This window comes from Branchiostoma floridae, chromosome 4 (assembly GCF_000003815.2).
Source record: "Branchiostoma floridae strain S238N-H82 chromosome 4, Bfl_VNyyK, whole genome shotgun sequence".
Taxonomy (NCBI): domain Eukaryota; kingdom Metazoa; phylum Chordata; class Leptocardii; order Amphioxiformes; family Branchiostomatidae; genus Branchiostoma; species Branchiostoma floridae.
The window spans coordinates 1,833,773-1,847,277 of NC_049982.1; the positions used below are offsets into that span (position 1 = coordinate 1,833,773).

At 41.7% G+C, this 13,505-nt stretch overlaps 1 protein-coding gene across 1 annotated transcript; it reads right to left on the reverse strand.

Annotated features, from left to right (window-relative positions):
* Positions 1–707: 707 nt before the first annotated feature.
* Positions 708–3,514, reverse strand: LOC118412962 (glycine-rich cell wall structural protein 1.0-like). The gene is made up of 6 exons (XM_035816055.1): positions 3,511–3,514; positions 2,898–3,053; positions 2,417–2,482; positions 1,973–2,146; positions 1,655–1,744; positions 708–1,357 (listed from the first exon to the last, which is right to left on the reverse strand). Exons 1-6 carry the CDS (start codon positions 3,512–3,514, stop codon positions 708–710), a joined length of 1,140 nt encoding a protein of 379 aa, XP_035671948.1.
* Positions 3,515–13,505: the final 9,991 nt, after the last annotated feature.

Consider the following 13,505-nt stretch of genomic DNA (forward strand, 5'->3'; position numbering starts at 1 on the left):
ATGCAAACAAAGAGCTGCATGCTGGACTCCCCAAACTATCATACCAAATACGAAGTAGACGGCTGATGTTTGCTGGACACTGCTACAGAATCATCAAGGAGCACACGGGAGAAGGAGGCTAGTATGACCTACCTGCATAGTGGTGCGTACCTAAACTCAATTTCAGATTCAGGTCCAGCAGTTCAGGTTCAGGTCCGGACTCCGAACCCATCATCGCATATTATGTGTATTTTTTTTTGTGGGGGGGGGGGATGCATGAATTGAAATGCAATGTGAAAAATACATGAAAATGATAGACAGCCAGTGTGAACACGAACTGTTTGTTGTCTTTTTCCAGTCCAAATTTCACTGTCTATGGAAGATTTTAGATGGTTTAGAACAAAAAAGGGAATATAAGTTACAGATTGCTTTTTGCAAGTCCGGACTTGGCTCCGGACATCTAGGTTTTTTTTTATTTGGACCTAAACAATTTTAGGTCCAATTCCAAGTCCGAGCTTTAGGTACGCACCACGATGTAACCTGCATGTGCGAACTTGAAAGAAAGATACTGAGTACGATGCTGACGACACGGGGAAGGCCATGTAGCCCCAAAACTACAGTGCAGTCATAGTAATTCGGGTGGCAAAGAAACAGTGAAACCCAACACAAGTCAAGTCAAGTAAAAGACCTCATTCCGACTGCACTGGGTGAGACGTTGCAAGCGCGCATCAATCCAACAGCCTTACGATCGTTGCGTAACCAGGCCCAGCGTTGGTTCCGTTCTTACCACTGGTGTTAGTGCCTGCATTAAAGGATCCTCCCCCTCCTCCACACTCACACATGTTTGGCATTCCCCTCCCTCCCCCGGAGTACCCCCCTCCTCCTCCTGACCCTTTGCCTGGAGTGGAGCCCGCCCCTCCCCCACCGAACCCTCCTTCTGCTGTATATCCGCGAGGCAACCCCCTCCCTCCCTTTCCACCGTTTACAAACGCGTATCCACCCTCCCCGCCGATGGTACCGGACCCAGGCATGAACAAATAACCGCTTCCACCATTTGTCAGGAGTCCCCCTCCTCCCCCACCTAGATAACCCTTCCCCTCTGTCGCTCCGTGCCCGTCAGAACCGCCCGCATTGACTTCGTCATCAGAGTTGCCCGCCCGGCCTTTAGTACCCTTGTAACTCCTTTGCCCTGACGTAAGAGTCGTCCCGTCGCACGACTCATAGACTCTACTCAACCACTGCATCCCCCCTCCCCCACCAGCTATGATTAGGGGCGTGTTGTTAAGCCTCGTCACAAACGTTCCACCTCCGCCTCCTGTTGAAAGGCTTCCACTGGTCCCCACCCCTTCCTGGCCGACGAGAATCTTCAGCACATCTCCTGTGAATTCAAGTGAGGAACAATTACTGAGGGTTAAATCGAAAGTAAAACATGAGACCATAGCTACAAAAATTAATTGATGGAAACTTCTTTTGCAAGTTTAAGCCCGGAGGCTAATTGCATGTAACTGAGTGAGGAATATTCCCTTCAAGTTAAAATCAAAATTAACCCAAGTGTTATAGCAACCAATTTTATATTGGATGTTTTTAGCACATGACTCATTTGAATATCAAGTGCTTGGTTTTATTTCATGAAACAAATAGTCTCGTAAAGACAATGAAGAAGTCCAGTCCTAACCTTGAGTAAGATTGAAGGTTCCCTTCATCATTGCACCATAACCTCGGTAATTCTCGTTGCTGTTAGCTTCGTCCCAGCCTCCTGCTGCACCTATAGAATGTAAAGAATGTACGTAGGGCCTGTGCAGGTTGTGTTGCGTAGTGGTCAATTTCCAGCTTTGGAAAGAATTAAGGCTTATAGATGCTCGTTGAGTACAAGGGTTAGGCAGCAGGCAGAATGCCAGAATTCTTAGCCATTTGACTGCATTTAAAGCAAGTTAACATCTGATAATGAAATGATATCAGCACAATGAAAGGAAATCGGTGGTTAATGGAGTACCTGCAACTTCAATCTGGTAGCTGTCGGTGTCAGGCACAGTGAAGAGCTGGATCCCGTTCTGTAAGGTCACCAGCTTCTCGTGGTCCTGTCCGCGGTAGTGGTCACCAAGGCTGGTCGGGCCTGCACGGCCGGTGGCATTCAGGGTAGTGAAGTTGGCATTCCTGAAGCCCCAGTCTGAGGGATAAAAGAAAGATACATTAAAACTTAGAGTTATTGGTATGATCTGAATAAGTCAATTTTCATTTGCGTTGCCTTTGCCTCAGTCAGTCTACATCTTTGTAACAGTGACAAGTTAGTTGTCACGCGCGTGCACACACACACACACACACACACACACACACACACACACACACACACACGCACACACACACACACACACACACACACACACACACACACACACACACACACAAACACAAACATAGACGTTCTCATATAACGTACCTGCCAGGCTGTCGTTAACATTTGATGAAGGCCCGGATGCCGTTTTGGAATGCTCTATTCCTGTACCTGGATGGAGAAAACACGATTTAGAAATGTTCTGCAAGAGTACTTATTCTTTTATTGATATGAGCTACTATCAACCATCGAATTTGTCCATACGCTCCCATTAACTCAAATACACCCCCCTCCTGGAAACTCTGACCAAATTGATTCCAACGGCGGATCACTCGGCGCAGCACCTCGCTCCCACCCACTCACCCTCTCGCTCTCGGTCCATCGCCATATGACAATTTAATCAGTTCTGGGGTTTTCCTTTTAGTACTTTTACATTTTCTAAATGTTTCTTTGCATTTTTTACATAGCCAGCTCCAAGAAGTGACTATGAATGAAGAGCAATGGAAGTGTGGAACGAAAAAAAATAATTATGGTTAGATATTAAATAGGTGACCCCCTTTCTACCGTGACTAAAAGAAAAAATTACCAGCACCAGCATCGCTGTTAGGTGTGGTAGTCAGGTTCATCCTGGAAGGCGCGTCAAGAGCTGTTTGTGGTTGGTCAGCTTCGTCACGTGGTTTACGGTCCAAAAACTTGGCTGTAGTAACAGCATATGTCTTAGGTTTAACTGCTGCCGCAATGTCTGGAAAAACCACGATTAAAAATTGAACAAAGAGACTCTTTTTACACAACCACAGCTTTATTCTCACCGACGTTTCGGTGACCGTCTGTCACCCTCTTCATGGCAATTCTGACTGGTTTACATTGTACTGCAGGACAGGTCACGTTAGAAACAGTATTTCACCGTACATATAGATATACTTTACGTTTTGTGACCGCATCTGAACTGTCCTGCAGTACAATGTGAGCCCTGAAGAAGGTGACAGTCACTGAAACGTTGGTGAGAATAAAGCATTGGTTGTGTAGTTTGTAAAAAGAGTCTCTTAATTCAGTGACGTACCAACCTGATAAAACTTTTCACAGAGTAAAAATTGAAAATTAGATTTTGTAATAGCGACAAAATATCGAGAATTAGATTTTGTAATAGCGACAGATAGTTTTTAAGGCATGTAACGTGGCATGAAACACACATAACTTACTCATCTACAGCTCTTACCTTCCAAAGCAGCAAGCCGCGGCTCAGTAGTCTGCTGCCAGGCGCGCAGTTCAAACCATCCCAATGAGATCATGACTAGGGGAAGGTAGGGTAGGCATTCCATTTGTGCAGTATTAAAAAGAACGTAAGTCTCTTTCTTTATGGTATAAGATATGGCGAGTCTTACTTCGATGAAATTCAGACATTTATAGCATGTTTCAGTCAGCATTTTTATGTTTATTTGATTGATATCAGCACACCCTGATAGTGATGGGTGTTTTTTTTTAGCATGTAGCGGGACATTCAACTGTAAATTGCTACCTTTTTCAGTAGCATGTCCCAACCATGTTGTATGTTTGTGTATGTGCAACATGAAAAGCAAGCAGTAGCTTGGGTGTGCTTTTCCCTGGTAAAATAGATAAAATGAAATGAAATATCTTGTGAATCTTACTTCTGCCCTATAGATAGAATGTAACATGTATTTACTTACATGCTATGTAAACCAGTAAGGCCGTGATGTTGACCAGGTAGAACAAGCGGGCGGTTCTGGCACAACCCTTCTTCTTTTTAATGTGGTGGGTGGTGTTTTCGGTTTTCGACTTTCGCCCTGAGAGAGAGAGAGAGAAAAAGAAATATAACAGATCCATTAGTTCAGATCATATCCCGCTCCCTACCTACTTGAACTGCAACCACTCCCTCCTCACATCTACAAGGTATTAGTTCATGGTATTCATCCGCGACCCCCGTCCCCAATAGTAGTTCGGGTAGCGCGACACATTACTAAAAAAGGCCGCCATAGTTACACTTCTGTGTATTTCAGAAGGTGTTGAAATTTTGTTTATTGGCAGAGGAGTACATCACATTAAGACTGCATAAGTTTCTTTACGGCACATAAAATCGAGATCAGCAATGCCAAGAGATGAGCCTAGAGGGGATTCACCGCTCGTATCTAGGCGTACTAGTACTTAGTACGTAGCAGTAGTAGTAGTAGTAGATTTTTTTTGCATACAAAAACAAAAAAAATAGCAATTTTACCATCGCTGTCTTTCCTTTGTCTCTTGCCTGACTTTCCGTACATGGGGTTGGCGCACAAGCCTGTCTTGTTGACTTGTTCCCTCCAGTCTTCCCTTGGAGGTTTTTCTATGAATGTGGCAACAGTGCAGAAACGTTTTAGTGAGGAAGACAGCTGCCAAACGTGAGTTACTCTGACATACATCAAGAAAGTGTAAGAAAATATCAAAGCGATGGCTATAATTTCTTATAATTAGCTTCTAAGTTAAGTGCACTCACGTTCAAAAATATATAAGGAGTGCTATGCAATAACAGGCTACATGGTCTATTAGTAGGTAGTAAGCTAAGTGGGAATTACTCAAGCAACTGGATAATATCATAAACGGTCAGACGTTTTAGGTTGCGTCATCAGTGATACTGAGCAAAATCTGTTGAAAATGCCCTGACTGCTATTCAACAGATCTTTCATAGTTTTCTGTTAAATGTGAACTTTGTTTTGTGCTCGATTTAATCATACTGGTCACATAATTGACTGGACTATATTCAGATCCACATGTAGCATAATGTACAAGTATATGTAGGTAATGTAGCGTCAATAGCGATAGGTAGTGGATGCACACCGAAACATTTGACAGTTTTCAAAATCATATCCAGCAGCTAAATGTTAACGTCATAACTTATCGCAGTGTCAGTAGCGATAGGTAGTGGATGTACACCGAAACATTTGACAGTTTTGAAAATCATATCCAGCTGCTAAATGCTAACGTATAACATTACCTGAATGCCTAAGCTTAATCGACGTACACATTGTCTAGGCTATGTAGAAATATTCCACTGTGAGACAATAGCATGAAAATGACAATGTTTCAGTTCCCTTACCTTTCCGGCTAGCATACATGGGGTTAGGACACAGCCCGGCGGCTTCCACTTTGGCCTTCCAGTCTGCTGGTGGGTCCTGCTTTGTTGAGGCATCTGTGTTGAACAGAAGGGATTTACTCATATCAACAAAGGGGTACATAATTAGCAGGAAAGAACACGAAATAGATAAGTGAATTTGAAATATTCAACCGGCCTTTCCAGTTAGATGCAGTAGTATTGATCCTATCTGAATAAGAGTGATGGATGTCACTCAAAACATAGGGAAGCAAGTTTCATCCAGTTGTAAAGGATCTATCTATCTATCTATCTATCTATCAATCAATCAATCAATCAATCTATCTATCTATCTATCTATCTTTGTCTCTCTGTCTCTGTCTCTCTGTCTCTGTCTCTCTGTCTCTCTCATACATATATATATATATATATATATGTATATATATATGTATATATATATATATATACGAGATATGTCTTCAGTCATTTATATCGTTTATATGTATCTCTTTTCTATATTTTACAACACCTGAAAGAAAGTGCTGCCATATTCGCAGCTTCGCAGTAGCGCGTGCGACCGAGGTAAACCAGTCGTTTCCCGGTAATGTTATTCTGCATTTCCACCCACTCCCACCTGTACCTCTGTATATCGTAATGCCAAATGTCAGTGTTAACAATTCGTCTGGAAGGAGCAGCAGACTAATCTTTTCGTCTAGTTTTATTTTTGCATCGCTGCGGGATTCGAACAAACGGGGCTGTTGACTGGTGTTGACTAGGAAGTAGAATATTTTATGGTCAATTTGATTTCTATTCTGTCTACGTAAAGCCCCATTTGTATTGTCGTTGTTAGCTTGGGTAAACCTTTGTAAAAGCAACGGTTGATAGTTGTACAGCCCTGGTTGTGCGTGCTGAGTAACCAACCAAACCAAAAAGTTGGATAAGATTAAGAAAATAAAAAAAAATGAATAATAATTGAAAAATAAACACTGGAAAATGACAAAGAATAATAAATAGAAAAAAAATCAACGAAATATAAATTGATTAACTTGAAAATAAGATAAACTTTAAATCTATGATTCAAACAGACCTTCCTTGGTAGTATACATGGGGTTAGAGTGCAGCCCTCCGGCCTCAACTTGCTCTTGCCAGTTTTCAGAATGGTGTTCTATTGGCGCGGCATCTGCAAGTTGTTAAAGACAACGGTTCACTTGCAACACTTATAGTAACTTAATAACTTTTATTATTTCACAATATACTATACTGTATTTAGATCATGTATCTACCATAAACTGAAGTTAACTTACCACTGATCTGTTCGTACAGGTTGTTGTGAATCTGAGCTGCGGCGTCAGCGAGAAGTTCAACATCCACCTGGGGATGGTCGCAACCTACGGGGGAAAGTATATATAATATAAATATATATAATGTTTATTTGCAAAATCATGCCGGAGGGTTAATTGCACAAGGACTAAGATAATTAGATCGTGTGATACATAAAACTAGTGTCTAATCAACTATATGATACAACGAATACTATTGTCGAGTTTGATTTCTTCTTTGAAAGCAGTGGTTAATGAACTGTCCCACGTTCTATATGATGGTGGAATTTTATGCTTTTACTAGAAATATAAGTCTTTTGGTGATCTCTTAGGAGGTAAAAGCTTGGTGAAATTGTGGCAAAAGCACATAAGTAGCATCGGGTCAACGGAATGACTTATTCAATGAAGGAATATAATATTTCATTGCATTTTTCTACGTGCATGTGGCCAATTGGAAATGGGCGTGATAAGGGAATAAACAATTAAGAAAACATGTTTGAACTTTTGTTTATTCATGAAAGCTCACCTCGGCCCGCTTTACATTGAGGTGACGAGGAAAGAGGTAGGGTCAGACAAAGTGGTACAGTCTACATCATTTAAAGTCCTTTTAAGTCTATACACAAATTTCACACATACATCGAATAAAAACATAATAGTGAGTACTGCTGAATGATTCAAGCCCTTTTGTTGAGATGTTTATAGGACGTTACTCATTTTGTGAAGAAAAATAAAGAAAACAAACAAACGAACATAGCAAAACCTGACCTGTGTCACTTTCATTTAGGTAGTCCGGCAGCACGTCCGCTGCATCTGCTAGACCTTCGGCAGGGGGCGCTCTTTCTGAGTGGTCATCTGAAGCGGGTTGAAAATGAAACTAAAGGTGCGCTCTCACCGGACGTTGGGCACGCTTGCGGCATTGCTGCGTCCGTTCACTGCGTCACTGTTTTGTTATTTTCTCCGATTTTTGTTATAATTCAGATATTGCGTAAAACGTAAAAGTATGACATAGAAGACGACAAAATACACAACAAGTAAGAAAATTCATTCTTTATCCCTGAAATTCGTTGAGTATCTTCCGAACCCAGCAATGCCGCAAGCGCGCACGACGTCCGGTGAGAGTGCACCTTAAGACTACAAATATAAAAACGTTTATAAATCTTTCCGTCGGTCCCGGTGCAAAGCGCCAGACAACAGAACCTGTTTGTTTGGATGAACATGTAACACTGGCGTCCATATATTGCCTGTATCGTGATAAGAACGTATCATATTTATAAGAACGTATCATTATCTGCTTCACTGTCCTAATTATGTTCAACAACGTACACTCCTCTTAGACAGACTTGAAAACCTGAATATTCCTATGTTAGATTTAAATTCGTTATCTGATATTTCTTTTGTTTATCTGCTACTTAAAGGATCGGCTTTACTGACATCTGATATAAATTCCCAAATTCTCTCCATAACTCAATCATATTTATCCGAAACAAAACGATTTTAAATATCCTTATCATTTACAATTGGTAACATAAGTTTATCCGTCCGTTTCTATTGAGAATTAGGCGTTCCCGTACCCGTTTCATCTTGTTTGTCCTATGTTGTGTTGTTATTTTGTCTAGTGGTGTCTTTAATATAAGCCTGTGTGCTTGAGTGGGGGCACCACTATGTTTTGTACTGTATAAATGTTGCAATAAAGATAAAGATAAAAAAAGTATCATATCTGTTAACTTTCACCTACCTCCGCGGTTCTCATACATTCGCATGGCGGGAAGCAGATTGAACTCGTCAGATTGCCCGTTCTGGGATTGGTCTGGTGGTTGGTCAGTTGGTGCGACACCTGGGTAGAACATATGAGACGAATACGTGGTAATTACATTATTGCACTAACCAAGAAGGACAAAAACTATTTTTCCTGTCAGTTTTATCCATTTGCCCCCTCCCCCGCAAGCCTGACCTAGTCTCGTGTTCTCTCGCGAGATTGAGACTAGGTCATTCTCCTTGACCAAGATGTGCTGTCAGACATAAGAAAATTGGAGGTATGTACCTTACCTATGAAAACAGTCATTGATTGAAGAAAATTGGAGTAACCCAATGGAAGCTTACTTTTCATGCGTTCGTACAGTTGGTTCTGAATCCTGGCGGTGGCGTCAGCGAGCACTTCCACATCAATATTAGGTTGCTCGGGACCTGCAGAATTAAAATCGTCATCATCATCATCATCATCGGTCGACGTGATCGCAAATGTTCGCACATGTTTACGCACGACGGGGTTATACCGCCCCTTATACGGGGTGACATACCCTTTCGCTGGCTAATTACAAGACGGGGATGCGCCAGGTCTTAACAAAACAAAATGGGGGAGGGGGTTACTTCTTATTTCTTTGATTATCATTCAATAGTCATAAAGGAAGGCCCTATCAACACTGTTAGCGATCGATCTCATATACTTGTATAACACGTTATATTAAACACATCATTATCCGGTAATTCCATTCAGATGCCTTCTATCACAGCACTTTCTGGAGACATTACATTAACCTTACCCTCAAACACCCTGACTAATCCTACTAATGAATGAATGAATGAATGAATGAATTAACTGCGCATAGTAGTCCTTTGTTCTTAGTTCTCTGTAATATTCTTCACTAGGGGTGGGTACCGGTACAGAAAATTCAGGTTGAGGTCCGGTTCAGGTCCAAAGGATTAGGTCCAGGCCCGGACCTGAACCTGGACCTGATTCAGTATGACTCATACCAATGATCCATTTCACAACAAAGAAATCTGTTTGTTGGAGTATTCAGACTTACCGCTGGCGTTTTAAAATCCTACAACGCTAACTGCACCTGTACGATTGGCTGTAAAACTTGGTAGAAATGACTATAAACTCTACTCTACGTCACACTTGTTATTTTCTTCCACCTGCATGCGCCAAAACGTGTGAATTCCTGATAAAATAATCTGTTAATTTTCTAATCGGTCCAACATCCGGTCCACCTAATTTTTTCAGGTCCGGTTTTTCTGGACCGGTCCAATAAGAAAAACCGGTTTTGTACCGGTACACTGTACCGATACCCAGCCCTATTCTTCACTCATTCTGTATCTATAACTTAACACAGATTTTTTAGCTTGTTGACCAAAACCTGCAAACAAGACCCACAGGTTTGTGTCATGACCGGGAAAACAAAATGGCGCCTCACCTGTGTCCTGTCCCAGCAGGTACTTCGGCAGGACATCGGTGACGTCATCAAGGTCATCGGTACTGGCAGCGTCCTGTGGGCCGTTACCACCAGGGTCTGTTAGCACGGTACCTATCGGGGCAGAAAATGTGGGAAGAGATGGGAATAGGCCATCAGCGGATACTACATGGTTCGTCCTTGTCTGAACTGACACATAACGAATACGCAAATATTCACCCATATATCACCCAATATGCCAGCTTGAATTGTCAGCCGGTACGTCCATGTTTCCTGCTAGTCGCGAATCTGCTCGCCAGATTATCTAACTACATGTACACGGACAACAAACATATATTTACTGAAATCGACTGCCAGCCTTCTCAATTTCAATATACTTAGATTTTATTTTCTCTGCAAATTGTTTCTATTGTAAATGGGGTATTGTTATTGGGTCTTCTCCTTCTCATCACGGGCATCCCAAAAATAAGGCGGTTACATTTGGCGTTGCTAAATCCCCAAAGCCCAACTTTTTGATAGTTGTGGTGTGTTTTTCATTGAGATGGAGGTTTGCCTGTCCTTAAACACGTGACCCCTATTTAACGTACTATCAGACGGACAAAAATCAGAGTATCTCAGGGAACGATGGTGCCCACTGACTATTTTAGTTTTTCGCTTGGAAACAATGGCGCAGTTCCGGACATCTTGAAATAAAACTTGTCAAAACTTGTCAAACTTGTCAAAGCAGATTTCCAGACAACCCAGTCACTCAAAGCAAAACTATGTCTGGTTTCGAGACAACAGACAAATGTGTTTTTAAAAACCAGACTAATCAATTTGTTTTGCTTTTTTGCAGTCAGTCCGACAATTTTCCACGCCGTCTTCATGTATGTCTGAACACCAAATGTCAGTGTTGAATATATATACAAGCAGTTGACTAATTGTCTTGTCACGCCGGTTAAAGAACACTAAAAAAGGAGCACGTACGTAGAAACTAACGATTAGTCTGATGCCTGGGGTTAACTCAGCCCGACAGGCAACAAGCCAAAGAGCCAAACACCTTGCACAACTGAAAATGGACATATTATAAGATAGAAAAGGTGGGATCTTTCGTCTTTCACTGTCTTCGAAAAAGGAATCGAACCCAATAACCCAGGACCTGGATTAGTTTTAGACTAGAGTACACACCTGTGATATTTTTTTCATATTGTTTGAATCTCTCATGTTACCTGCAATTAGCCCACGGGAAAGAATTTGCAATAAACTTAATATTATATTGTGTTATTTGCTGTAAGCTAGACAAATCAAATGTTTGTCGACACTGATACAGACAAAACTGTTAGCGGGTATATCCACACCGACCTATGATCAACTCACAAACAGGCCTATACGTGATACAATCATTAAAGCCTTCTGTAATGTTTTTTAGTTATTGATGAATCCTTAAACCAAAAGACAATATGTCATCGACATTATTCTGTTCAAGACAGCAGATACAAGCAAGACCGATAACGTTGGTTTCTAGAGACGCCAAACCAGTATTTTGGACTCCTACGCATCATTACTGATTCATGTTTCCGCAGAAGAAATGTCAACGCCAGACAGACTAATCTAGTGTGACATTTCTCTCTTTCCAAAGGGTTTGTATATTTCCCAAACATGTAGCCTCTGTGATAACAAGAAAACACAATACGCTATACAAATGTCCTTAATTTTACAAATACATGGAAGCTACTTGCTTCCCACTAAACGCCTCATCAACCTGACAGTATATTAGAATGGTACGTCTAAAGGCAGTTACTGGGTATGATTTTGGAAACGGTCAGTTGTTTCAAATAGCATCCACTATCTTTCGTCAGTGACATTGACGAAAATTCAGGAGCTAATTGAGGCAATTCCATCAACATTTTTTTGACTTTGTCTTACTTTTGATAACCTTTTGGAGTACCCAAAATTTAAAATCGTCTTCATCTCCGTTGCACCGGAGTCTCAGGGTGGATATAAAATCTGCTTTTCAACCAGCATCCCTAGGTGTTACTGATAGCGGGTGCTATCTTAAACGTCGGACCATTTCCAAAATCATATCGAGTTTTCGCTTTTTTGGCGTGTCTTATTACCTGGATTTCTAATCTTCATCGACACAAATAAGAATGGAAAAATGAATCAAACGAGAATCTACGCAGCTTTCATCTGTTCCCTAAGCTGACCTCTTCTCTCACAAACGAAACAATTTGCCTTCTTGTCCCTCTTCTACAGATACTTTTGTAGACTGTTTTGAAAAAAAAGAACTTTTACTACCTGAAAGAGTACCACTAGTCTCAAATCTAGTTCATACCATCACGCTGACATAATGCCTTGGAACTCAACGTAACTTCTCCAATTTAAGCGCCAACCTCATTTTGTTGAGGGCTCAGGCACTAAGGTGAAGGTGTCATTTTCCCAGGTGCAGGTGTGGTCTGTAGGACTGGTTGGTGGCTCCTCAGTGGGCAGGGTCACCGCTCCCTAACGAGTACCCATAGACTATGGTTGGTTAATGGCTGGTACGGAGGGCATTTTAAAAGCTTCCAAGTTTTTGGCTTGAGCTATTTGTTCCGGGAGGGCATTCCAATCGCCTGCTGTTTGGTTGTAGAAAGAGTATCGGTGGTAATCGGTTCTAGATGGAGCGATTCAAAAGACTTCGAAGCCTGTGTGATACGGCTTTTTATGTCATACTTGTGACGCGAAAACGTTTGATACTGGTGTTCCGGACCGGGCCATAACTTCCGTTTCGCACAGCTTTGAAAGGCGTATCACACGGGCTCCATTCGAATAAATCGAACTGTTTTGAGCGGGACGAATGCGGCGCCATCGAAAGTTCAAAAACCTGATTCGGACGTTGGAACATAACTGTTGCAACACTTTCTGTTCGAGGGCTTCAAATTTGTTCAACTTCTGGCGCATCTCGCATCAAAACAGTTTTTTTTTCAGGTGGGTATGACATAAAAATAAGATACAACACGGTGTCTTCCGCATCACCCTCGGTCTCAGCCCTCCTGCGGGCTGGAGGGTCGGGCGATACGGAATACACCGTGTTGTATTTTATATTTATCACCCGGTCCGGAACACCTGTATCGAACGTTATCGCGGCCCAGGTATGACATAAATCCCAATACTAAATGTACGAACCACGATACCGCGAGCCACATCACCGAGGAGTGGTAGAAGCCTTACCTGGGTGACGCCCGGGCAGCTTGTCGGGCAGAACTCCAGTCTCATCACCAGGAGCATCTGCGGTAGACACGTTAACTGGCTGGTCACCTGCAGAGGGTGGGTTTAGGAACTACCCAATGATAAAGCTACCCAAAGACCTACAATATTACAAAATAGTGATCTTGTAGACGGAGGTTTAATTCAATTTCATACATTAAACGGTTTCAAATATGCGTTTTTATCTCAGTTAGTTCTGCAAAAATTATGATAACGGGACATTTGCCAGGACAAATCGATGTATGGTTGTTGTGTTTATTAATATAAGTAAACGTATTTATTAATAGGTGTGTTTGATAAATGTTGGAAGCATTTCTTTGATATCTTTCTTAGATAATTATTCATCTATTTATTATGCTTGTATTGGCACTATTTTGGAA

Coding starts and splice junctions, on each gene's coding strand:
- LOC118412962 (XM_035816055.1), bottom strand. Junction 2,147..2,416: donor TGTTAACGACAGCCTGGCAG/GTACGTTATATG, acceptor TTTATCCCTCAG/ACTGGGGCTTCAGGAATGCC. Junction 1,358..1,654: donor AACCTTCAATCTTACTCAAG/GTTAGGACTGGA, acceptor TTGAATTCACAG/GAGATGTGCTGAAGATTCTC.